Source organism: Macaca thibetana, chromosome 5, assembly GCF_024542745.1.
Source record: "Macaca thibetana thibetana isolate TM-01 chromosome 5, ASM2454274v1, whole genome shotgun sequence".
Taxonomy (NCBI): domain Eukaryota; kingdom Metazoa; phylum Chordata; class Mammalia; order Primates; family Cercopithecidae; genus Macaca; species Macaca thibetana.
This window is the reverse complement of record NC_065582.1, coordinates 16843300-16871165: the sequence shown is the minus strand read 5'-3', so window position 1 is coordinate 16871165 and position 27866 is coordinate 16843300. Positions and strand designations below refer to the sequence as shown.

Genomic DNA, 27866 nt, shown 5'->3' with positions numbered 1-27866 from the left:
TGCTGCTCCTTGTGCTTGGAGCCATCTCCCTTCAGGTACATATTTGGCTGTGCCCTCATCTCCAGGTCTCGTTCAAATATTATCTTCTCAGACTATGTAAAATGGAAACCTCCCCTCACCCCTCTCCAGCATTCCACATTCCATTTACCTGACTTATTTCTCTCCATTGCATTTATCTTCTAACATGCTATCTAAATGAATGAGTTAACCTTTGTATACTCTTAGAACAAGGCTTGGCACATGGTGATATAGCAGTTTATTCAATAACGACATGTAACAATATACATATTTGGCTTATTGTCTGACTCTATGGGGACAAGGATTTTGGCTTTTACTTTATTGCTATATCTCCAGCATCTAGAACAATGACTAGCACATGACACATGCTCAAAAAGTGTTGAATAGAAATATCTAAAAATACACAAGATTATAGAAAATAATTCCATTTGTTAAAAATCATTTTATATGGTTTGAAACAAGAAGTTATCCCATAAAACCAAGTCCTCAAAGATCACTCTCCAAAAAGAAATGTAATTAAAATTCAAATTTCATAGCTCTTTGCAGTATGCCAAAAGGTACATTTACCTAAATGGCAGTATTTTGAGCTCCCCCGAAGATCAACACTCTTAGCTCACAACTCTCTGTTGTGGCTCTCCAAATAGGTTTTTAATACAGAGTCACACGTTCAAATAAAAGAGAAAATGTACTTGTCATTGTTCAGTTGTTACAAACTAAAGAAAGGGTGAAATTTCTGGACATTAGCAAGATGTCATAGTTGGGAAGTAAAAGTTTTGAAATTAACAGATCTGTAGTCCCTGTCCAGCCTCTTAATTCCTGGAACATTTGGGAAAACCTCTCGCATCATAATCTCTCTGTAGTCTGAACCTCAGTTTCTTTACTTGTGTGTAACTGTTTATCTTGTCTCAAATGCCTAAAAAGGCTTGTAGGCATAGTCCATTACTAATTTTCAATTTTATAAAAATTAATCAAAAAACAGAAGATGGTCAAGCACAGGAATGTCCCCTTCTCCTTGACTTTTTTTCCTGTCCACACATCTTCACACATCTCCAGGGATTCTGCTTATCCAGCTATGCCCAATGTAGTTTAGCCAAACCTCTCATTTTACATATGGCAGCATGGGTTATCTGGCCTTTTCACTGACATAGATTCTTTCTATTTCATTCCTGTTGTGTCAAAGTTATGCTCTAAGAGATAATCAGTATTAACAAGAGAGAGGCTAGTTTGTCTTACAGGTTCCCACAATAAAGAATGTCAGGTTCTAGGCATAGTTAGATAAGCAGGATCTCTGGAAGGATGTGATAACAAATTGATAACTGTCTGAAACTAGTCTGCTTGCTGATGCGGAGGTTTATGTGCACAAACTGTAAGAGGACTTACAGTAATACCTTGACAAATACCAGTTTTGAAGACTTCAGGTCATTTAACTAACCACACTGCTGAGAACCTGAGTCTTTCTTCAGTGCATTTCATACCTTAATTTTAAGAAATTTGAACATTTGAAAGGAAATTAGAAATTTGAGTCTAGCCAAATCTCTTAACTTGCATACAGCAGGGCAAGTTCTGTAGCCCTTTCACTGACAGAGTTCCTTTCCATTCCACCCATTATTTACAAGTTATGCTCTAAGAGATTCTCAATAGTAACAGAGAGAGGCCAGTTTGTCTTGTAGGTACTGGGTTCCCACATAAAAGATGTGAGGTTCTGGGCAATGCATTTTCCCTTCAGTAAGTCGACAGGCAGTTTCAAATAGCTATCAGTTTATTATCTAGGAATTACAGTACTCATTTTGGTCAGGTAAAATGTAGAATACTGTACCCTTCTTTCCCAACACCCAAAATAAAGGCAAAACCATCTACCTATAAAATGCTTCTGCAAATCACTTAGATATCAGCTTTCAAGAGCTATTAAAGAATGCTTCTTAAATCAGAAGAAGACTGCTGAATTACAGAAGTCCAAAAAGAGTACCAAATTATGAAGAGGTGGTGTTCCACACTGTGAAATCTGAGGGCTTTTAAATTCATATTTTTGCTTATGCAACTCCTTTTTCCCCACGCTTAACAGTGAACACAGGAAATATATTTTCACTCATTCAGTCTCTTAATACTGAGCATCTCTTCTTTGCCAAGCATGGTCAACATCTAGAGACACAATGCCAAATTTGAATATGGTCCTTGCCCTTAAGGAACTTGGTCTAGGCTGGGCACGGTGGCTCACACCTGTAATCCCAGGACTTTGGGAGACCGAGGCAGGCGGATCATGAGGTCAAGAGATTGAGACCATCCTGGCCAACATGGTGAAACCCCATCTCTACCAAAAATACAAAAATCAGCTGGGCGTGGTGGCTCACGCCTGTAGTCCCAGGTACTCGGGAGGCTGAGGCAGGAGAACTGCTTGAACCTGGGAGGTAGAGGTTGCAGTGAGCTGAGATGGCACCATTGCACTCCAGCCTGGCAACAGAGCAAGACTCCATCTCAAAAAAAAAAAAAAAAAAAAAAAAAAAAGAAAGAAACTTGGTCTAATGAAGGTGACAACTGAATAAACAATTATAGAGTTCTATATGCTCTGAGGGAGAACTTAACAGGGTGCTTTGAAAGCATGAAGCAGGGTCTTCTAACCTAGCAGTGGGGTGAGAGGCTGAAGACAATTAGAGGTTTCTGAAAGAACTGATGTATAAATTGAAATCTGAAGGATTATCAGGGAGTTCATGGGAGAGGGGTTGGTGTAAGAACTACAGAGGAGAGCGTTCTAAGCAAGAGAATAACACACACAAAGGTCTAAAAGTGAGAGTGAAGTTGGCCTATTTCAGAAATGGAGAGAAAATCAACATGGCTACAGTTTAAGTTGCAAAAGAGGGGATAACTGACCAGCCATGGGGCTGCAGAGGTAAGCAGAGTCAAGCTCACAAAGGCTTTGTAATAAATGGAGGAGTCTGGGCTTAAATCTAAGAGCAATGGGAAGTTCTTGAAGAGGTTTTAAACAAGAGTGGTAAGAGACAAAGTCCGTTTCAATCACCTCTTAAATAAATGGTTAGATCAGAAGAGCACTTCTGAATTATGGGAGTCCAAAAACAGTACCAAATTATGAAGAGGTAGTGTTCTACGATGTGAAATCCGAGGGCTTTTAAATAAGTAGTTTTGCTTTCAAAACACTGTAGGAGACCCTTAACCTCGTCAAATGGAAGCCCTTGACAACAGTCCTTTATTCCAGATGAGCACAACTCAGGAATTATCCATCTCAAGCTTATGATAGAAATAGTACCCCATGTCAGAAAAAAAGTACAAAAGCAGGATTTTACTTCATAGTATTCCACATGAAAGCACAAATTTAAGTCTCAATCACACATCAACATCATAGGAAAATCTCAGAATTTCAGTATTGGAAAGAATGTTAAAGATCATTTGGTCCAACACCTTCATTTTACAGATGAACGCAGTATACAGAGTATTTCTTATACAAGACTGTGGATTCTTTCTTGGGCTCTCTCTCCCTCAGATCTTTCATGAAGGGGGTAAGTCAGCTTGCCTTGTCATGAGTAGCCTATGGAGAAGCCTAGGTGACAAGGAACTGAAGCCTCCCACCGCCTGCCAGTGAGGAACTGAGGCCTGCTTGCTGGCCATGTGGATGAACTTGACAGCAAATTCTCCAGGCCCAGATGGTTATGATGGTAGTCCCAGATGACAGTCTGGCAAGAACCTCATGAGAGACCCTGAGCCAGACCACCTTGTTAAGCCACTCTTAGATTCCTGACTTCAGAAACTGTGTGAAATAAATGTTTGTTGTTTGTAAGTGCTAAACTGGAGTAATTTGTTAAGCAGTAAGAGGTAACTAATGAACAGTACACAAAATTAAAAAATTTTTAACAAACACTATGTTCTCCTTGATATCTAAATAGTAATTATTTTCTAAACAATAAAATGTATCTTCCTTTAAAGATACTACCAATGGTGCTCTTCTTCTTTGAAAAGAGGTGATTAAATGGCTTATAGAATGGTGATAGGATATTTAGTAATTTAGAGGTCATTGACACTAATTTAACCTGAGTTCTTGGCAACCAGACATAATTAATATTTAAATTTGTTTGCAAATAATTCCCTACGGGTACATGTTCCCATTTTAATGCAGCTGTTATTTTTTAAATCTCTGTACATACAAAAATATGAACTTAAATTAAAACTACCCTTTCTTCTTGGTTCTGAGTAGCCTTAGTAGGATGCTGAGTAAGGGGGAAACAACAGCCTATCAGTTGATGACGATAACCATGTATAAAATAATCACTTTTCTAATTTAATAAAACCTCCAAAGTTTTATCCTTGGAAGATAAACCTCCCAGTGAGGAGGAGTAGCAATTGAAGTAAACTTGGTCCCTCTTCTAAGTTTCATCTGCCTTTTATATTTTCAATCCCATTATTCATTCAACATTCCATCAAGAAATACTCACTGAGCCCTTTCCACATACCAGACACGAATAACAATAACGAACTAGATAGACAAGGCTCCACCTTCATGTACATTTTTATCTGGGTGTAGGAAAAAGAAATTAAGCCATTACAATATAGTGGTAATCATTAGGGAAGAAGTAGAGGGTGCAGTGGAAGCACCTAGCAGGATACCTACCCTAGTACATTGGTGGGAAGAGATATAGGGGTGTGGAGTGGGAAATATGAGAGAGTCTAGAAAAAGCTTTTTGTAACTGACATCTAAGCGTAATGTTAAGACGTCAGAAGGTATTTCAGGCAAAAAGAACTCCCTGTACAAAGGCCTGAAGGTAAGTGAGTTACATTTAGAATCTTAGAAGTTCAGCTTGGCTGCAGCATAGCATTGGGGTAGTGTAGCCCCAAAATGGGTACAATTCCTTCTGGTGGGCTTCCCTGTAACCGAGTTGACATGGTGGAGAAATTAAAAAATAACAAAGCTTTAGGCTCTGACCTCTTGCACATTACACTGCCTGAAAACATTTATGTTCCAGACCCAGAAGGCCAGTCAGTCTGGCAAGAATTCTGAGGTTGGAAAAACCTGCTTTGAATCCCAGCTTGAGAGCAGTAATATCCACATCAGGTTGTGTAGAGGTTAGGTGAAATAATAAATGTGAAGCATCTTACACTCACTAGGTGCTCAAATAATTCTCTCCCTTCAGTTACCTTGCTTCTGAGCCCCCAGCTGGACTCTGAGCTGAGGGCACCATGTCACCATCCACCACACATGACCCCATGACTTGGCAGAGGACGATGCTTCTCTTGGCCATCTCTATGTCCATCTCATTCAGTTGTAGTCTCTATCCTCTTCCTTAGTGACTATTATCCCAGGAACTGCAGCATTCATAAAACAAGAATTATAGCCACACACACCTGAGGCTTGTTCCATTACACTAATTGTACTTTATATTTGTATATGTACTTGACCTCAATTATTCCTTTTGAGAACATTGTGAGGTTGAGTATTGTAATCACTATTTGGCAGATAAAAGCCCTAGGTTCAGAGTGGCATGTGATTTATCTTGACCTAAGCTTTGAATGTAGCTCCTCATTTTCTAAACAAGTTCTGTCAACCCTACAAAGGCTGCCTCCCAGCAAATACTGCAATGGGCATATGTTTTAAGGTATATTGCACTTTTTTTAAACTTTTAAGTTCAGGGGTACATGTGCAGGTTTGGTACATAGGTAAACTTGTGTTATGGGGGTTTGTACAGATTATTTCATCACCCAGGTATTAAGCCTAGTACTCACATTAGTTATTTTTCCTGATCCTCTCCCTCCTCCCAACCTCCACCCTTCAATAGGCCCCAGTGTGTGTTGTTCCCCTCTATGTGTCCATGTGTTCTCATCATTTAGCTCCCACTTGTAAGTGAGAACATGCAGTATTTCGTTTTCTGTTCCTGTGTTAATTTACTTGCAGTTTCTTTTAAAAGTTATTAGGACTCAGAGAAACATAAACTTTTACAACTATATATCTATTCATCAATATACAACTGTATAACTATATACTCTTTCACACATATTTTAAGTTCTCTATGTGTAAAACTAAAGGTAGGGGGTGGTAGTGGTGGCAGGATGTTCTCAGAATGCTAGGACCTTCAAAGGACTAACCATTCTCAATACTTTGATGATAGGTATCACTTTCCATTTGCATACTTGCCCAGCTATGGTCATAACAGTAAAAATAAAGCTTCCTGCCTTCTTAAGAATACAAAACTGTCTCCCCTGTGAAAATAACACAAGTGAAAGATTTAATTATTCACATGGACTTCAGCTGCTGATTTCAAATGGAATTATTCTCTTATGATCACAAGATGCCTTGTAAGTTACCTGTTTCAAGCCCAGTCTCTGCCTAGGGAACTGTCTCCTATAAAAAGGAGTCCAGGTGGGCCACAGTGGCTCTGCTTGTAATACCAGCATCTTGGGAGGCCAAAAAGGGAGGATCGCTGGAGGCCGGGAGTTTGAGACGAGCCTTGACAACAGGACCAGACAACAGACCCTGTGTCTACAAAAAATTAAAAAAAAAATTAGCTGGGCATGATGACTCACACTTGTAGTCCTAGCTACTGGGAGGTTGAGGTGGGAAGATCACTTGAGCCCAGGAGTTCCAGACTGCAGTGAGCTATGGATGTGCCACTGCACTCCAGTCTGGGTGATAGAGCAAGACCCCGACTCAAAAATTAAATAAAAAAGAAAAGGAGTCCACCTCACTTCTGAACAGTTCAAGTTGAGTCCATAAATGAGCCTATTCCTGCTTTCCAAAGTTATCTATATAAGACTTTTCCCAAGCTCCCCACCTTGCTTCCTTTCAGTGTTTCTCCAAAGGTGGTACCCAGATTACCTGGGTCAAAAATCACCAGGGTACTGATTAACAGGAGATTCCTGGGTCCCAACGCTGACCTGAATCATCACCAAGAAATGGTTCATTCGCTTTTCATATCACATTACCCAGCAGATTCATACTTCATGAATTACACACTCTAGATCTGTCACACACAAAAAAGTGGTCTTAGGCAAAATCTCTCATCTTTTACTCAAAACAACTGGTTTTAACCTAAGGGGCTGATACAAATGCTAAGTCAAGCAGTGATTTGTGTTTTAAACTTGACAGTCCCTCTACCAGGTACTCTATATAGTGGACTTTTCCACAATACGATGTACAATCATTCAGCCAACCAATAATACACCTAACTACAGTCCATTCTGCATTTCTGGAACCATGCTGTTCATGAGGATATCACTTCAGATATTGTGTGGAAATTCTTAAATTGTGGCATCTACAGAACCCCCCCGATATACTAGCCATTGTAAGCCAAGCCAAAAAGCACATGAAGGTAGTTTGGTACAATTCTTTATCTATCTTGATGACTGAAATAACTGGGTTTTGTTTTAAAGCAAAAAACTTGCAGATATGAGACAGTATGAGAAAAAAGAATCAGCTTTCACCATCTTAAAACTTAGGATAGCCTGGGTGCAGTGGCTCACACCTGTAATCCTAGCACTTTGGGAGGCCGAGACAGGCGGAATGCCTGAGCTCAGGAGTTCGAGACCAGCCTGGGCAACACCGTGAAACCTCATCTCTACTAAAATACAAAAAAAAAAATTAGCCGGGCATGGCGGTGTGCACCTGTAGTCCCAGCTACTCGGGAGGCTGAGGCAGGAGAACTGCTTGAACCCAGGAGGTGGAGGTTGCAGTGAGCCGAGATCGTGCCACTGCACTCTACTCCGGCCTGGGCAACAGAGCGAGAGACTCTATCTCCCCCAAAACAAACAAACAAACAAACAAACAAACAAAAAATCAAAAAAACAAAAAAACTTACGATAAAATCTTAAAACGTTTTGTTCGATTTAAATTAGCAGTTTAGGGTATAGTACACTGATAATGTAATTACATACACTCTGATATAAAGGTATAGACATCTTTATTGGGAGATATGGGCAGAAAAATTATTTCCTCAGGGTGGGGCATTTGGCCAAACATTTGCCAATATCCTTTCCTGTGTAATTTAGGTAACACAGGCAGAAAAGGCGTTTGAAAAGCAGAAATCAAGTGGCAAAAATCAGGTCTGAGGGAGGCAATGAGGGTGGAGCTGAAATGCATGGTCCTTGGATTTGAAACTTACCAGCCCGTGAACAAGGTTGGTATTGCTTTTGGCGTAAGACGACAGCCTTTCTTTTCATTAGCTCAAGAGAAAGAAATACCAGCTTTCCAAGTGAGCTCCTCCAATTCAGTGATATTTGCACATCTCACCTGGGCCTTTCGGTTACAAATTCACCACCTTAAGGAGCCGTGTGAAAAAGCAAGAACAATCAATAAAAAAGGAAAAAAAAAAAAAAAGCCTTCAGCTATAAATCAGCCACGTGGAGCTGCTGCAGCAGCAGCGGTAGTCCTACTTCCTGGTTGGCTTCCTGAAAGCCTCTCGTCAGGGCGCTCAGGGAAGTGGGTCTAAGGGAGAGGTGCAGAGAAGAGCGACCCCAGGTCCAACGGAGGGGGCGGTGGGCCAGGGGATCCCGGGGGGCACAGGCGTTAAGGACGGAGTTATGGTCCATAATTACAATAAAAGTTTGGAATCTGAAAGCTTTAAGGAGCTGAGCTGTAGGGCAAAGGCTAAGGACCAGACCTGGGGAAAGTGCAAGTTACTTGCAAGGTAGCAGGGGACTGTGAAGGGGGCTCGCGCGGAGAGCAGGGGACTGCGGATCTGGAAGGGGGCAGGTAGACAGGAAGGCAGCCTGGAAGAGCGAGGCACACGGGTCAGCCGGAGCTCTGCGGTGGCCGCCGGAGGGGAGGGGGCCGCGGGGAGGGGCGAAGGAAAGAGCCCGGGGAAAGGTATAGCCGAGGGGAGTTCCGGATCTGGAGCTGGAAAGGGCAGGCAGCGGAGAGGGCGGCAGCGGTAGCGGTAGGGGTGGGGGAAAGAGGAGGAGGAGGAGGAGAGCCGGAGGAGGGGGAAGGAGGGAGGGGAGAGCGGTGGCGGCGGCTGCGCCGGGCTGTGAGTCTCTCGCCGCCGGAGGAAGATGAGGCTGAAGATTGGGTTCATCTTACGCAGTTTGCTGGTGGTGGGAAGCTTCCTGGGGCTAGTGGTCCTCTGGTCTTCCCTGACCCCGCGGCCGGACGACCCAAGCCCGCTGAGCAGGATGAGGGTGAGTGACCCGCCCGGCCCCCTCCGGCGGCAGCGACCGGCAACTTGTTTTGTTTGCCCGCGTGTGGAGGGAGCAGGGGGCGGCGGGGTCGCGGCACGGCGTGGGCACCGCAGCTCCGCAGGTGGTGCTGGAGCAGCGCGGGCCGAAGGGGTGCCGAGCCCCGCGCACCCCGACCCCCTGTCCGCCGCCGGCCCGCCCCCTCGCCGCCCCTTCCTCCGCTCTTCCCCGCCCCGGGCTCCGCCGCCGACACCCGCGCTGCGGCGGTAGCGGCTCGGGCGGCCGCTCTCCATGCCGGGACTGCGGGCGGAGCTGGGGAAGAGCCGGGTCCCGGGGGCCGCGGCCGCCGGGCGTCCCACTCTTGGGAGCCGGGACCACAGCACTCACGGCCGGTGTATGCGGGGTTGGTCCAGGCTGCGGCCTGTGGCGCGTGCAGGCCTGAAGGAGGCGAGATGCCGCTGTCGCCACCGCTGGTCCGATGGACCAGGCCCCTCGGTCCAGCCTCCCCTCCCGCCGCCACCGCTCGTTTGGGGGTGTTCGCAGCCCCGGGCTCCCCCGGCCCGCCCGCCGGGGAGTGGGAGGGCGATGGCGCCCCGCCTCCGGCTCTTACGGAGAGCGCGCCTCCCCCTCAACTCCGGCGGCGGGGAGCTGGGGTGCGATGCGCGGCCGAGGCCTCGTCCGGACCGCTGGTCCCCCTCGTGTCCCCAGGCAAGGGAGGGGCGGTTGGCCGGAGATGCCGGAGGGGCGTCCCCGCCCCGCCGGCCGCCCCCCGCCCTCAGCACCTGGGGAAGCCCCAGCTCTGGCAGCGCTCGGGCGCTGTCCGGGGGACAAGGAGCAGTTCCTCTTTCCCGGCTGCGGCAGGGCTGCTCGGGCCGGAAAACTAACTTGTGTCGGCGCCCGGCCACCCCGCCGCTCAGGCGGACGCCGAGGGGAGCCGCGGCGCGGAGCTCGCGGCAGCTCCGCTGGGACGCATTTGTCTGCCGCCCAGGGCGCGAGTGTTAGCGCTGACATTCCTTGGATTTGGAGGGTTTAGTCAGGCGCCTCGGAACATTAGTTACCCGGAGCCGCGCAGCGCGGGGAAGGGATCGAGGCCACTGCGGCTTCCCTGACCGGCAGCGGGCGGCGCGCACCGGCCTCGCCCGGAACCCTGACCTGCTTCCCCCCGGATGAACCGTTGCACCCCCTGCTTCCTCCTCCCTGAGTCTGGGACAGCCTACTGGGCCGGCTGCCAGTGGGGGTAGGAGAGGGTATGAGGGGCTCACGACCGCCGAGGCGGCGGGGCTGCCGGGGGAGTCGAGTCACTCACTCTGTTGTAAAGTGCTTTTTGTAAATGTGACCAGCATCGCTTCTATGTCATGTTTATTAACTTTCCTTCTGGAAAGTTAGCATCAAGAAGTTGGGCGAAAAGGCTTGTGGTGTCCTTTCAAGAGTAAGAATCCTAGGAGGAGATCCCATTATCAGCTCTTTGCCTATATCATGAGATTAGATGTAATCTGTAAATTTTAGTATTTGAAGTCTCTACAGCAGTGGAATCCCTTTGTAATATCTGGGATAGATTCCCATCTAAGTCATCTAAATTGATGATAATAAAAAGTATCAGTTTTCCTTTTCAGTACGTTTGCGGTTTTAAGCTTCTCAGCTCATGGAGTGATGGTGATCTTTTTTATGATTTTGCTCTCAATATGACTTACTGACAAAGGATAACTGAATACTGCAGTTGAAGATATTTGTTTTAAGTCATCAGATGGCTTTTTACATGTAGCTAGAAATGTTTAACCCCCTATTTTCTGGTAGAGAAACTGACAAAACTAGCTAGGTTCAGAATGTCCCGCCCTTCTGATAGTCTTTTAAAGAGGTGGCGGAACATCAGCATCACTTGCCAACTCGTGGAATATTTTATTAGTGCAAATAAAGGATGGGCCATAATGCCCATTTCAATACTATATGGTGATGATAAAGAAGGTGATGATATCTTGATTTTTTTGTTTGTTTCAGTGTACTTGATAAAGTTTCTCAGTGGATCCAGTGTAATTTCTATCATTCGTCAAAGACAAAAGGTAGATTTTAAAGACTTAACATAGTTAACATTAAGAAGAATGCTTAGGTATCAGAAGAGCAAGAAAGACCCTTTTATTGGCTTCCCAGGTAAATAGTAATACAAGCAATTTAAAGTGTAACTTATAAATAAGAGCATAAATAAGGGATTATTACCTTCCTTTAATAAAGACTAACCCAGGAACTTTTAAGATACAGTGCTAGAAGGACAAATCCTGTAGGGAGGATTGTGACTCCTGAATTTCTCCTCCCCCTTGTGGTTCTTTTCCTTCGATGATTATTGCAAATATTCCACCCATTGTGAGATCTCTGCTTCTCTTTAATGCTGATCTACACATGGACTTTTTTGGATCCCTTTAAATGGCCTGAACGATCCAGTTTACCAGGTGTGGGTTCTGCCTCTACTCCAGCAAGCTTGTACTTGTGGCTCCATTCACCCTCTGCCAGTTTTTGTCTTGAACTATGAATATTTAAGACACCAAATTCTGTTACAGCCTTGACGACTCGAGATGGTCCTTCCTCATCTGCACTATTTCCTTGTTTTAGGTCTGTCCACCTGTGGAGTCAAGACAAAAGAAACATGTTTCTTACTTCCTTCCCATCTCTGGGCCGCTTGTCCTTTCTCTGAGGTGAATGATGTGAAAAATGACCTTACCTTTCCGATCATATTCTGTTGTGTGATTTTAAATATTGATTTATTCGAACATTTTTGGAGTGCCTATTATGTACCAGGCATGGTACTAGTTGTTAAGGAAATACTCCTTGTCCTGAATCTCATGGATCTTGTAAAAACCACACAGCAATCAAACCTCCATAAATATATAAATAAAAATTGTGCTACTGCTTTCATAGTGAAACCATAGGGGGCAAGAAAATGGAGGAATTTGGTCATAAAAGCCTTACTTGAAGAAATGACTGTTAGCCGTAGCAAATCCATACAGGTCTGAAGTAACTCGATTCTTACCTCCTTGTGGGAAAGAATTTATTGGAGGGGCATAAGGCAGCGTGAGAGACCGAGGCAAATTTTTGAGCAGGAGCGAGAGTATTACAAAGCTTTAGAGCAGGAACGGAAGGAAGTACACTTTGAAGAGGGCCATGTGGGCGACCTGAGAAATCCAAGTACCTCCTCTCACCTTGGACTTGGGGGTCTTATACATTGGCATGATTCCAGGGTTTGCGTTTCTTCTCCCGTGATTCTTCCCTTGGGGTGGTCTGTCTGCATGGCAGTGGCCTGCCAGCAGCGGGGAGGGGCTGCATGCAGTGTGTTTACTGAAGTTGTACTCATGCTCACCTGAGGCATTTTTCCCTTACCATTTGGGCCTTCCTAGAGGAAGGGCAAGTACGAGTTAAAAGCCGCCATTTTGCCTCTTAGTGCACATGCTGAAGCCCACTGGCCCAACTCCTGAGATCTTAGCGGGAACCTGCTGATAACCAGCGTTAGGTGTTTTCTGTCTATTGGGAGACTGCCTTTCCATGGTGTTGGCTGCGACCAATTATTATTTCAGAGAGACAGTTTAACAACTGCCTGACCATCACCCTTTGGCCACCTGACATTCCTGGTGGTGAGGGGCCTTTCCTGCCCTGCTCATGTCTGCCTAGCTGCCTACTCTGACTTTTGAGGCAAAATCTGAACATTTCAAGAAAAGTAGTTAATCTGGAAGTGGGTGGCAGCATTCTTGAGAAGGAGCAATTGTGCAAAGGTCTAAGGCAGGAGGTAGCATGGGTGAAATAGTGAGAAACTAGGAGATGAATGTTGTTGGAACATGGAGCATGAGAAGTGGAATGATGCCACTCAGGAAAGCATGGGTCTCGTAGTCCACGCTAAGGAGATCTTAAGTGCAGTGAGAAGCCATTGAAGGATTTTAAGTAGGGGAGAGTGGATTTGTGTTTTGAAAAGAGCACTCAGGCTGCCTACAGAAAGTATGTATTTGTCTATAGAACAGGTAGCAGGAGTCCTGGTGGGGGTGGTCATTATTCAGGTGGGACATAATCCTTGCTTAGATTGGCAGGGTGGTGGTAGAGATAGAAAAAAATAAATTGATTCAAGAGCTCCTAAAGATGCAAAGGCATCAGGATTTGGCGATTGGATATGGTAGCGAAGGTGTCAGGAGGCCTAGGATGATAGATTATTTGTTCCATTATGGAAAGTTCTCAAGGCGAAATGTATACTTTCTTGTGTTGTATTATGATTATGGGAAGCCTTTTTTTTTAAGTCTTTGTCCTCTGGATATTTTAAGGACAGCATTTATTAAGATTATCTGTTTAGACTTGCAAATCACAGAAAGCTCCTTTAATTAAATAAATTATAATACGTCTCAGACTAACACGATTTATCCCAGGTTTTAGTCCTGAGTGACTGTCTACAGTTGACTCATAAGCCTCTGAAAATAAAGGTTTTTAAAGGAAATGTTGACAGATCCATTAAAACAGTAGTCCCCTACCTTTTTAGCACCAGGGACCGGTTTTGTTGAAGACAATTATTCCACAGACTGGGGGGATTGGGTTGGGTGGGGGATGGTTTGGTGATGAAACGGTGCCACCTCAGATCATTAGGCATTAGATTCCCATAAGGAGTGCGCAACCTGGATCTCTTGCATGCAGTTCACAATAGGGTTTATGCTCCTGTGAGAATCTAATACCACCACTGATCCGACAGGAGGCAGAGCTCAGGCGGTAATGCTCACTTGCCAGACTGCTACTCACCTCCTGCTGTGCGGCCTGGTTCCTAACAGGCCATGGATAGGTACCTGTTCATGACCCGGGGTTGGGAACCCCTGCATTAAAACATTCAGTGCTGGTGAGAAGCTGTGTGTAAACTAATGACTCTCTGGATATGCAAATGCAACTTTAGTCAAGTCATTAATGCCACTTAGGTTCAGGGTGTACATAGTAGGACTAATTCAGGAACTACTAGGCCAAGAGGTTTATGTGATAGGCAAGCTAACAGGTTTGAAAGGAATATAGCTTAAATGAGGACTAGTGGCTGAATTGATTACCCTGGCAGTCAAGTTCCACCTTACCAAAGCCATTTTATCTCAGTGATGATCAGTTGTAACTTGAAAAATTCTGCCCTTGAACATGAGATTGTATTTCAAATGGAAGCTCTGTTTATACTATTAGGGATGGAGCTATCACTTAGTGAAAGTGTAGTGTCTTAAATGGTCACTGTTCTCTCAGTTTCCCAGGCTACACACCTTAGGATTGGTTTTTGTTTTCTTTGCTGTTTTCAATCACCCATTCACCTTCTCTCCCCACACATAATGATTAAAAATCTCACATCACCAAGTCTGAGAAATCTGGGGTTTATAGACTTCCTGAAGTTAATGTGAACTTTTGCATACATCTGCATTTTTTTCTAGGTTGATAATCAGAAGCTTTCGTGTTTCCTAAAGTGTCCTCTAAACCAAACAAGGCTTCCAACCACTGACCATGTGCCCTTTGAAGGCAGGGTTCATGTTTCCTGTTCATTGAGTATTTCCTCAATATTTGATATGTGCCTTCTATAAAATTAGCACCAGGAAAGATGCTAAAAGAAACTAAAGTAAGGTACATCCATTTATGTCTCCCACATAGGTCTGAACATTTCGGAAATGTTTGGTGAATTCCTAAGAATTGCTGTATTTATCACTTCTGTGGAAATGTTTCCCATCCAGTGGTCTATGTGAGGTCAGGCATCAGCCCTGTTACCATCTGCTTGCCCCTGCCCCCTTCCCCGTCCTCCCCTCCCTAAGACCTCATGAGGAATACTGAGAACACCCGAAGTGGGAGTTCCTGCTCTCACAATCTAGTTGGGGGTGGGGAGAGCTATTCCTTAATCCAGTAGCAATGTAAAGAAATAATATAAGAACTGTCACAAGGATATATTTCGTCAGCAGTCAAACCAGTAGGTGGAGAAGCCTTAAAATGGCCTTTTGGGGAGTGCACAATTATTAGTAAAGAGAGAATGAAAACTGTTGAACAGCAGTCTATTTTGTGACTTAGGCTGGTTGCATGGAATGGGAGATAACGTGTGAGATATGATTTGGGTTTCTGTATAAACTGTGTTAGATCAGACGATAGTAAATTGGAGAAAGAGGAAGAGAGAAAAATAATTCATCATGAATGAAAAGCAAAATTCTGAGCTTGAGCCATCTGTAAACAGAATATGTGGAATTTCTAACTTGAGTTATTAAAAAAGTTGGTCAGCAAGATTTGAGTAGCTATTGAATGCAGGAAAATGATTGTGATTATTCAGCTTCAAACTAGATAATTGTCTTTGTTCATATTTTGAATTTCAATTCTCATTCCTGAAGAATGAATGTACAATCTGAAAAGTAGCTAAATTAAGGATTTCAGTAATAACAGCAACAATAATAGTTTACATATATTGAATCCTTACTTTGGGCCTAATAAATATTCTACATGTATTTGGTCGTTTATTTGTAACAACCACCCTCTATTGCAAGTCTGAGGGAATCCCCGCTTTATAGATGAGGCTGTCGTAGTATAGAGAGGTGAACTCTTTGTCCAAGGTTATTCACTTAATTAATTGTAGAGCCAGGATTCAATCTTAGGTGTTCTAACTTCAGAGCTGTGCTTTCTGATGTTGCACTACAGTTTTTAACAACACAGACAAGTACACATATGGACTTCATTGAAAAGTGGATATATAGATGCTAGCAGGGTAATTTCAGATAAACACTGAAGACAATGTAGATGGTCCCTGACTTACCATGATTCAGCTTATAGTTTTTGACTTTTCAATGGGTTTATCGGTGTGTAACTCTGTCATAAGTCTGAGCACATCTGGACTTAAGATGTCTTATGATTCTTCAAGTTTACAATGGGTTTGTTGCAGGGTGTAACCCCGGTAAGTCGAGGAGCATCTGTACTTGGTAATATGAAAGAGAATGGGAGGCGGTGGTTCATGCTTGTAATCCCAGCACTTTGGGAGGCCTAGGCAGGCGAATCACTTGAGGTCAGGAGTTTGAGACCAGCCTGGCCAACATGGTGAAACCCTGTCTCTACTAAAAATACAAAAATTAGCCAGACATGGTAGCATGCGCCTGTAATCTCAGCTACTCAGGAGGCTGAGGCAGGAGAATTGCTTGAAGCCAGGAGGCAGGCGTTGCAGTAAGTGGAGCTTGCGCCACTGCATTCCCGCGTGGGCAACAGAGCAAGACTCCATCTCAAAAAAAAAAAAAAAAAGTTAAAAAAAAAATAATAATAATAAAAAAAGAGAGAATGGGGTGGAGGGGACCACTCAGGGAACATCAGGGAAGGCGATGGCCAGAGCAGAGACTTCAGGAGTAAGTGTAAGACTATCATGCAAATCTGGGGGAAGAGCGTTCCAGGCAGAGGGAACAGAAGTGCAAAATTCCTGAGGATGGAATGAGACTGGAGTGTTTGAAGCCAGTATAGCTGGAGTTTGTTGAATTTGGAGGGAGTACAGTGCTGGATGAGCTTGAAGATGTAGTCAGGACTCAGATGATGGGCTTGTGTGGCTCCTGTGGTCTGTTATTAGGGTGATTATTTGTTTTAGTTTACATTTGCTGCCCATTAGCCATTATTATCCTTTCACTCTCAGAAATATCCTGGGTTGGATGGTAAATTATATGGGTGTCTTGCTTAAAATGTATGTTCCTAGATAAATAAAATGAATAATAGTCCTTTTTGGCCACAGTTTGCGGGCCAGATGCACAAGTAAACAATTGCGGTGAGTAAGACAAAAACTGTATTAGTTAAGTCCACTGGGTGCTGTGGGATCACAGAGAAAGGAGCATCTAGCGTATGGGGCTGGATGCTGTCAGAGAGCTTGTCTTATAAAAAGACATGCTGGAGAGACGAGGACAGAGGAGACTGTGTGCAACAGCATAAATGACTGTGACCAATCCTGGGGACAACATGGCTGGAAAATTGGGTTGGAGAGGGGTGGAATAGAAGAGAGGACCCTAGAAAGATAAATAGAATCTGAGCCATGAAAGACTTGGAATGGTCAGAGCTGGGCTATAAGGAATAATCTGGAAACAGTGAAAGCTAGATTTCAGTGAGGAAAGAATTATGTCTGAAGGATATAATGAAGCCTAAACTAAGGAGAAGGACCTAGAAACTGAATACAGAGGAAGAGATTATGGAAGTATAATAGAATTGCCCAGTGGGAGGAGGAATCATTCTTGATGGTAAAGGAAAGGATGTTGATGCCTTTAGAAGGAATACAGCTGTCCAAAGCACTGGCTCTCAAACTTCTGTAGGCTTCAGAATCACCTAGAGGGTGTGAGAAAACGGATAACTTGGCCCCATGCCCAGAATTTCTGAGTGAGTAGATTTAGGATAGAGCAGATAATTTGCATTTCTAACTAGTTCTCCAGGGATGCTGATGCTGCTGCTGCTTGTCTAGGGATCATGCTTTTGAGGAGTGCCAGTCTAGAGGTTATATAGATTTGGTGGCTGCAAAATGAAAAATTTGGTTTGGTTTGGCATATAGTATTTTATAGACTACAGGTCAGTTGAGCGAAGGTGTCTAACCAGGTACATGGAGCGCAGCATGGAATCAGAAGTGGATGCATTTCATTGGCCAGAGGGTGGTGTCTGAAGCTCAGGGAGCAGATTGGTAAGTTAAAGGAGCCTGTGTGGATGGAGGAGAAAAATGTGTGTATTAAGAAAGAAACATGGAAAATGCCTTCTTTTAGGCTCTAGGGGGTTGGTGGGGAGAGATGAAAGAAGACATAGACAGAAGTAAAATGACTTAGACAATATTGCCTAACCGAGAGCAAAAATAATTTCTTTAAGGGCAGGGCCATCAACAAATTCGAATGTTACAATATTTGAGAACTGACTAGAATGAAAGCTGAAACAAGTGGCTGTGGAAGCGTTACCTGCCTGCTAAGCTAACCAGTAGTACTTTGGTCTAGAGAGGGCCCACAGCATCATCATCATTGGCATCTCAGTAAATATTGTGGCCCAGGAAAACTGGTTCAGATGATAAAGAAGTTCAGGTCATGAAGAGTCATCTTCACTATGGGAAAAATACAAATAGAGAAAAAATTTTATTAGAGAGCTGTAACTATCGAAGAGGAACTTAACCCATTTTTGGTTATATCTGGACTACTGTAACTTTATGTGCCTTTCCACCTCTCCCTACCCACAACTCTGTGTGTGTGTGTGCAGACACCTATGTATATATATTTTAGTTGTGATCCTATATAATACTATATAAGCTAGATACTGCAACACTTATTAGTCATTTTTTTACTCAAGTCTAAAATCCAGTGATTTGAAAAGCTGTGACTAGAAAAACAATTTAATATTTAAAATTGGAAAATATATTTTATTCTGAGAACATTAGACAATTTTTAGTTTTTAGTACATTAACTTGACTGAAGTGTATTAAAAAAACAGAACAACAAAACTGTGCTATTCTTAGCATAGAGAAAACGTATGCTCAGCATTTCAATATTCTTAGTTTTTAAAAATGAGGTTTATCATTAAATTCTAGTTCAGCCCTGTGATCCTGAAAGCAACACTGAGACAACTTGAACTGCAGTCACCCAGAGTCTACATCTTTTTGGAGAGGGAAGAGCTAACTTTCAGTTGCTTCATTTGCTAAGAATCCTGAATATTTCCAGATGAGAAATGTTCTCATTTCTGCACCATTATAAATTCCCTTCTGGGCTCCCCAGCCTTTGTAGCATTTTCAAGCATTACTCCCAAGAAGCATTTAAACATGTCGACAGGGAGACCTGATTCACTTCACTGCATACAAGAACTGGTACGCTGAAACTTGAGGAAAAAATTAACTTTACATTATCTAATTAGGTTTACAGAATTGGTGCAGAGCAGCCTGGTTTCCCAAATCTAGAAGGTACAATTAGCTGCAGTATTATATCAATACCAACTAGTTTGTGAATAGGCTTCTAAGCAATAGGAATCTGCTACTACCAAGAATATTTTAAACTGGATGAGTTAAAATTAAGTCACATACTATTGGGAACCATTCTGTAACAGAATAGTGTAGATGACCTAGTCTTTTTTTTAATTTTAATTTTTACCAATTCCCTGGGTTTAGGAATACATCTGAGCCTCAAGAGGTATGCTGCCGTCTTCGGTAGTAAACTTAACATGCTTAATGATTATCTGGCTTAATTGTAATTTTAGCATTTGTAGTTACCTTTATGAAATTATTTTTTATGCATAGCTGTTTACTGTGAAAACTATGTATTCACTGGTAAAGCTATGCTTCCTATGAAAGCTGTGTATTCACTGGTGTCTTATAAAAAGAAATGGTATTATTTATTATGTAAGTATTACTGCCTATTAAATAGGCAGTAACTGAGAAACTGCCAAAACTTTTTTGGAGGGAGTTCACTCTTATTAGAAGTTGGGTATGTCAGCATTTTTATTTATTAAACTGTTTGTATTAATAATTCTTCTTTAACTTTTGGTTTTCCTTTTAATAGAAACACCAGCCAGGTGTGGTGGCTCATGCCTATAATCCTAGCATTTTGGCTGCCTGAACCTGGAGGATTGCTTGTGGCTAGAAGCCTGGGCAATATAGCAAGATCTTGTCGCTTAAAAAACAAACCAACCAAACCTGATAAGATACTCTTTAATGTGAGCAAGGTTTGCAAGTAGCTTTTACAACTGTGCAAATGCCTAACTCCTTTTACAAGAACTCTTGATTTAAAACCAACCAGTTGATTCTAGTTATTAGAGTGAAACAATAGTTTCAATTCCTAATGTAGTATGAAGAGACCCCTTTGAACTGTTCCACAGAATTTTAAGAATTAACACTTGTAGAGAAGTGATATCATGACACCATCAATGTAGTATCTTTATGATTCTGTGAGAATTTTTTTTTTTAAAATATATTCCTTAGAAAGCCTAAGTAGAAAGCAAAACAAAAAAGGAACAGTAACGTACAGTTGTACATTGCAAAAAAGAAGTCCTTAAGTCATGATGCATGAAGTTCTCTATAAGTCCTTGTCAGTACTTACTGCTGTACTTCACATTTTTTATTCTGTAGATTTGAAGTAAATATTTTATATACTGTTTATTAACATTTATTATTGCAAAAATAGTTCCTTTACAACCCTAGCATAAAATAAAACTATCAGTATACTTAAGTGAGTCATGCAAGTGTCATTTTGCCAGAATATATCAAAGATATCTGAGTAATGAAAATTAGAAATGGAAAATGTGAAAATAGCATCATTATTAGAAGATTCTAATTCTGTTTAGATTTATAGTTTATGGTCATTTATGTAAACATTTTAAAAATGTCAGGAACAGTCTAATTAGGTTAAGTCAATTAAGTTTTTTTTTTTTTTTTTTGCTTGATTGTTTAATGCTGTTATGAAAAACACATATTTGTGAAGGAAATTATTTGCCTAGAAAAATTTACCATGCAATATATTTCTCCATACTGCAGTTCCTTTTTTTTTTTTGAGATGGAGTTTCACTCTTGTCACTCAGGCTGGAGTGCAATGGCGCGATCTTGACTCACTGCAACTTCTGCCCCCCAGGTTCAAGTGACTCTCCTGCCTCAGCCTCTCTAATAGCTGGGATTACAGGTGCCCACTACCATGCCCTGCTAATTTTTGTATTTTTAGTAGAGATGGGGTTTCACCATGTTGGCCAGGCTGGTCTTGAACTTCTGACCTCAGGTGATCCGCCTGCCTTGGCCTCCCAAAGTGCTGAGATTACAGGTGTGAGCCACTGCACCTGGCCAGTTCTTTGTTAATAAAAGCCCATGTACCTGGAAGTCAAAGGTATACTTTGCATTGCCATTTCAAAACTTGTCTGAGGCATTTTCTAAAATGTTTGTCTCATTGGATATAGGTTTTAATTATGCTTGCTTGAGAAGACTTAAATCTTTACCCTTCTCCTGGTAGTTTTCTTCTGGCAGTTTAGTATTTTGGCATGCAATTTTTATTAGACAATTTGATCATTGTGTTTCTTATTGCCTAACCCAACAGGTTTAATCTTTTAATCTCTAATACAGCAAGGTGTGCTGTGTAAATCTTAGTGTTACCTTTACAATCTGTTTGCAGTTTTACATCATCTTTTGAAAGAAAGTGTCTAAACACCCCTGTTCAAAAATCTGCTAGTTCTTGCCAGGATGATTTAATATGAATTTTAAAAATCCATTAGATTTTTGGCAAATAAGCTCTCAATTATGGTACGGAAAAAATGACTACAAAGTGCTTTTTAGAGTAATGGAATATGACTGAAATTTTATTACTTTACACATGCAGATTTTTCTACTATGGTAGATATTCTTAAACTAAAAGATCACTGTCAAGATTAGAAATTTTTATCACTTAAAATATATAATTATATTTGAACAATTAGCAAAAGATTGGGGAATGGGGATATACAGGCCGGCAGTTTCGTTAACTGTTGCTCCCTGTGTGAAGACCTCAGAGGAAATTCTAGGTCCAGTGTTCGTCAGAGAGGCTGGAGGAGAATGTTTCCATTTTAGTGATCAATGAAAATAAATTTGCTTACAGTCCAGGGAGATCATGGTAGTAGAGGAAAAAAAAAAAACTTCAGTAAATAATTTTCTAAAATTCTCTATTCTAAACATATACTAAGAGAGAATGGTTTTTAAATACCTCAGTATTTTAAAGAAATACATTTTCTGTATGAAATTAAGATTACTCTATTCCTCTTCTTGTAGCTAACATTTAGACTCTAAATCATGGCACATGTAACACTTCTATTTTAAAATAAATGTAGGGTACGTGAAAGCACAGTTGTTAACTTTGAAAATTTTGAAGCGTGGAATCAACCTGCAAACATAATAGAGCTGAAAATACCATGACTTTTCCTAGGTCATGCTGTTTGCTTAACCTGAGAAAGGAACTGCTGGTATCATCCAAGTATTGGTCAAAATATGTATGTACTGTATGGTCATTCTCAGATTATTTTTCCCAGTATCCTATTTGAAAATCCGAGGAAGGTTTTAATGAATGTGGCTTCATCTTACTTTCCATTAATTATGACTGCAGGAAGAGTACAGCCACTCTTGTTTGATCAGCCTATACACTGTGACTAAATGGAAAGCGAATCACAGCCAGAGAGTCTAATAGTTTCACAGTGGTAAAATCATGTTTTGTAAGAAGCAGTTATCATCCTTGAGCACCGCTCTGTTAACTGGTAACAGTAAGGTAAAAGTAAATGTTACAGTCTTATATGTTGGCAAAAATCACTTCCTAAAGATAAATGAATGGCTTGAAACATTTATTCTTATTTGCATCTACTTCTTTAGCTTAAGTGACAGGTACTTATGTTTAAAAGTAACATATTTTGTTTGTAATGTTTTATGATTTCTAAGGGCTGATAAATGCAGAAAGAATAACTAAAAGGAAGTTGTAAGTGTCAGTTAAGGAATAGATGCTTTTTTAAATATAGAAAATTAGAAAACTTAAGGTAACAGCAAAAGTAATGTACATTTGTTCAGTATTTTTGTTTTCTGGTGAATTTAGATACATTTCCTATTATTCCTTTAATTATTTTTAAAAATAACTACAATCTATTTTTTTCTCCCTTGGTACAGTGGATTCCTTTCTCTGATTATGAGGCCTGGAATTTGAGTGATTCATTGGTCAGTTTCTTTTGGATTCCAGTGGGTGCTAAATGTAAGAATGATTCTTTTAAGGTTAAAAAATGTCAGTTGTATATTTTATTGACTGCAGGTAGCTAGAAAAAGTAAACTTGCCATGTGGGTACACAGCGTGTTGTCTCTGAATGATGAGGCTAGCAGGTTACTATAATACACACACACACACACACACACACACACACACACACACACACAGCGTGTTGTCTCTGAATGATGAGGCTAGCAGGTTACTATAACACACACACACACACAGCGTGTTGTCTCTGAATGATGAGGCTAGCAGGTTACTATAATACACACACACACACACACAGCGTGTTGTCTCTGAATGATGAGGCTAGCAGGTTACTATAATACACACACACACACACACAGCGTGTTGTCTCTGAATGATGAGGCTAGCAGGTTACTATAACACACACACACACACACACACACACAGCGTGTTGTCTCTGAATGATGAGGCTAGCAGGTTACTATAATACACACACACACACACACACACACACACACACAGCGTGTTGCCCTTAAATGATGAGGCTAGCAGGTTACTCATAATACACACACACACACACACACACACACACACACACATACACAGAGCATGTTGCCTCTGAATGATGAGGGTAGCAGGTTACTCATAATACACACACATATACGCACACACACAGCATGTTACCCCTGAATGATGAGGCTAGCGGGTTACTCATAATACTCATAAACTCACACTGCTTTTTCTCTATTTACCTGATTCTTTTACATTAAAGATAACCAAACCTTTGAATGGTGAGGCTAGCAGGTTACTCATAATACATACACACACACACACACACACACACACACACATACACATACACACACTGGTTTTTCTCTATGTACCTGATACTTTTAAATTAAAGATAACCAAACCTTTGAATGGTGAGGCTAGCAGGTTACTCATAATTCTCACACACACACACACACACACACACACACATACACACACACTGCTTTTTCTCTATGTACCTGATACTTTTTAATTAAGGATAACTGAACCTTTAACTCTTGAGCCAGTGATAATGAGAAAATAAAATTTCATTTCTCCCACTATTCCTCTCACATGCTGCACTTTTTTTTTTTTTAAGCTGCATTAAGAGGCTGTTATATCCTTTGAAATACCACAGGTCTTGAGAGGGATGAATGATGAAAGTTAAAGACTAGTGATTGAGCAGGAATGGGAGAAAGATTAGGGATTTGATTTTCTGGCACAAGGCTCCTTTCTGTCACAGGACTGCAAATTTTCCTGGGTTGATGTGGGCTTAATTTAAAATTGCCTTATATATGCAGTGATGAAAATCAAATCAAATTTAAATTACTAAATGGAACATCCTCCTGATAATGTAAAAAAACTGTTTTAGAAGAGGGTTTTCGGTACTTTGAAATATTAATGTTAATATTCTGAAAGCTGAACAATGATGTTTCAATCTGCTTCACTCCATCCCCATTACTTGTTGTCAGCTGTCTATGAGCATTGGGCCACTTGCCACAGTTTTACATGATAACCATATTAAGTGGTAAAGAAGATCAGAAAATATACAGTGCCTTCTTCAGTCAGGTTCCTGATTTCTAGTACTTTCCATTTAGATACATATTGATTTACCTAATTTCTTAAATCCATGGACCAGTACTGATATTCCTGTTTGTCATTATTTAGGATTTTACATGGTTAAAAAATACATTGGTAACAGATGACTGACACCCAAAAAAGTAAAAAAGCAAAACAGAAATCACCATGCTTTAACAGATTTGTCATGAAGCAAAATGCATGAGAAATTTGGTCTGTTTCAGTTTGCTTGTTATAAGTCAGAAATCACCTTTGCCTTGCCTAGAGAAGACTCAGATTCGTTGAATTCTCTTCGCCACTCTATGAAAGTGTGTAGCAGCATAGATAGCACATACTAAGTATATGTACAGGTTTAACTTACTACTGGGAGTGAAGAAGATCAATGATTCTCAAAAAAAAAAAAAAAAAAAAAGTGAAAAAATTCGTTTTGGGGAAAAGAAGCTAGTATAATTTAGGGTTTTGATTACTATCATACTTGACTGAGAGAAATCCCTTATTCTTAAAATAATACAGGTACTGCATTTCTGATTTTATACTACTGCTTAAATGCTTCCTGTCCCAGGCAGTATACTGAATTAAAATGTAGTAGATATTTAGCACAAGCAAAAAGGACTTATAGTTTAGGAATACTAAATTCAGAACTTTGTATTGCAACTAGTTACCAGGAAGTAGTGGGGGTTAAACCTGTGCTACTGGGAAAGTTTTTTTTTTTTTTTTTTTTAATTTCCTTGTATACATTTTAGAGTCTACTATTTGTATGAACTGTGTGCTAGTCAAGAAAGAGATAACTAAACATTATTTCGGTTCAAGAGATTTAGCAATCTCATGGTTTTGGGATAAGCTGCTATCCTAGTGATGTTTTCTTGTCACTGTCTCATTGAGATTTTGAAAAACCCAAACACATCCTTAATCAATTCAAAAGATTCCTAGGGAAATTACATTCAACTTGATTATGGTATTCCTTAGGAGAGCTTGGGCGTAGGGCAAGGAGAATGAGCTTTTAAGGTGTAGGAAGAAGATAAGTGTGTTCCACATAAAAGGAGGAGGGGCCTGCTGTATAGTACAAGGTCATGGCTTACGCCAATCATTTGTCTTGGGGTTAGGGAGTAGGAAGGGTGAATGGGTCTAAACCACATACAGACTTTTTTTTTTTTAAATTGAGTCGATAACCATGAATATTAATCCCTATGAATACTGACTTTTCTAGAGAAATTATATTGATATGCAATTTTCCTTACTGTGTAACATGTAGCTCCCCAAGGACAAGGTGGCAGCTGGCAGATTAAAAATGAAAACTGACATCATTATATAGTAAAAGTACACATGGACTCTGACATGGATTAAAATGCTGGTACAATCACTGTTAATAGTTTTAGTGAGCTTGACCGAGTGATTTATTTACTGAGAACTTCCTTTTTCTCATCTGTAAAGTAGACATAAAATCAACTTCATGGCAATGTTCCTGTGTTTCCAGTTTATCAGAGCTTCTATGACAGCGTTTAACTTGCACTTTTATACATACTGTTTTTCCTTCCTTCTGTTCCTTCTTCTTGGATGAGCACAATTTGTACATAGTTTCAAGAGTGCTTTAAAAATGAAAATACTTAAGTTCTGCAAACTTATTATGAATTCATTATTTTGAATTATAAGTGAAGGAGGGCTGAATATTGTCTTTTCTCCTGGACTTTTAGACTTTTGCCTTCAAAGTTATATCCTTCAATGAACCAGTGTTCTCAAATAGGGAGAGAGGCAAATATTATTGTTTACTTACTTTTGTTTTTTGTTTTTTTGAGATGGAGTCTTGCTCTGTCACCAGGCTGAAGTGCTATGGTGCAATCTTGGCTCACTGCAACCTCCAACTCCCTGGTTCAAGTGATTCTCCTGCCTTACCCTCCCGAGTAGCTGGGATTGCAGGTGCGTGCCACCACGCCCAGCTAATTTTTTAATATTTTTAGTAGAGACGGGGTTTCGCCCTGTTGGGCCAGGATGGTCTCAATCTCCTGACCTTGTGATCCACCTGCCTCGGCCTCCCAAAGTGCTGGGATTACAGGTGTGAGCCACCGCGCTGGGCCTACTTACTTTTAAAATACATTTACATTAAGAAAAAAAGAATGTATGTTCATTGTAGAAAATATTAAAAAGTTAAAGCAAGTAAGAAACAAAATTATCTACAACCCATCCTATCCAAAGATAATTATCATTAGCTATTTGGTGTATTTCTTGCCTAAATGTATGTACTATGCATAGACATAGTCCACAGTCTGTGGATTGCTTTTTAATCCACAAACTCTGTGGATTGCTTTTTAAATTTCACTGTAGAAATATTTTAATTGTTTTTAGGATATGTATAGATTTGTAATTTTTTTTTTTAACCATCTGGTCATTTTAGTATTGAGATGGTTTAAGGAAAGAGGACATTAGAAAAAAAAAGAAAAAAAAAACCTGTGTGCTGGGAATTAGAGATCTGAAATTGTCATATACACCACATTTGCAAAATTTTTTCACCTGCCCTTGAAAAAAGCCAAGGCATGATTTTGAATTTTGTAAGATGGTTTATTAAGATTGCTTAAACTTTTAGTCCTTTCTGGAAAGACCAGCAATTAAATGAAGAAAAACAGAAGCCATCACTGGAAGAACAAGTGTTTTATGGATGTTACTTATTTCACGATCTCTTCCCTATTCTTTACCCCAACATAGTTGACAACTTAAAGTTGTGGACTGTAAAGCACTCTAAAGCTTTTAAACTTCTGCCTAGTGAGTTAGTATTAAGCAATTTAAGTCCCTGCCATGGGGTTAAATATGAGGTTTAATAAAAATATTGGTTTCTTGAATTTTGTTTATTAGTCTTACTCCTATAGTGTGTGTGTCGTGAAGTATAATTTCGCTTTTCTTTCTCCTGATGCAACTCAGCCACTCCAGGATTTTCTCATTTTCCTTCATATTAGGAATATTTAAAAATTAAAACAATACCCTTTCTTTTAGTCATTGCATAGTTGGACTACACTTATTACACTATGAGGTGATAGGGCTCTTCTTTTCCATGTGTTTGCATCTTAAATACATACAGACACTATGCATTTATTTATACTTATATACTAATACAATAGGTCAGCACAGTCACTCCCCACCCATGTGGGGAGCCCAATTCTAGTCTGAAAATGGAGCATCAAATACTAATAAGTAACCTATACTGAACTCTTGGGTATGTTTACATCCTTAATTTAATCTGATATTTTGCAGTTGGGGAAATTTGTGGCTTAGAGAAATTAAATACCTTGCCCAAGGTCACTTAGTCTTGTAGGTAACAACTAGAATTCAAATCTAGGCTGACTGCAGAGCCTATCTTTTCAGGTGGGATTCAGTACCACCAAGTAGCACTTCCTGAACTGTGTTCTATAACCCAAGGTGTATTAGCAGGCATTACTTTTAAAAGGGGTTTTGGGCCAGTAAGGTTGATAAGTGTTGCATATTGTATCATCC

General features: G+C 40.9%; 1 protein-coding gene and 1 long non-coding RNA gene across 6 annotated transcripts in view; one reads left to right on the top strand and one right to left on the bottom strand.

Annotated features, from left to right (window-relative positions):
- Positions 1-4513: 4513 nt before the first annotated feature.
- Positions 4514-8369, bottom strand: LOC126955656 (uncharacterized). 3 transcript variants are annotated; one of them, XR_007726020.1, is made up of 4 exons: positions 8115-8369; positions 6833-6977; positions 6103-6496; positions 4514-5325 (listed from the first exon to the last, which is right to left on the bottom strand). It is a non-coding gene; the product is annotated as an uncharacterized LOC126955656 (long non-coding RNA). The 3 variants fall into 3 exon arrangements; XR_007726021.1 differs by having other exon boundaries at positions 4514-6216; positions 6322-6496; XR_007726019.1 differs by having other exon boundaries at positions 4514-6496.
- An 11-nt stretch (positions 8370-8380) lies between these two features.
- Positions 8381-27866, top strand: part of GALNT7 (polypeptide N-acetylgalactosaminyltransferase 7) — a 153456-nt gene continuing 133970 nt past the window's right edge. For 2 of the 3 annotated variants that reach the window (XM_050792466.1, XM_050792467.1), the window contains exon 1: positions 8381-9129. In XM_050792466.1, the coding sequence (XP_050648423.1) occupies positions 9004-9129 (126 nt within the window). In that variant the 5' untranslated portion in view covers positions 8381-9003. Of the gene's footprint in view, positions 9130-10202; positions 11811-27866 lie in introns of those variants that run through there. The other variant, XM_050792468.1, reaches the window with a different exon arrangement.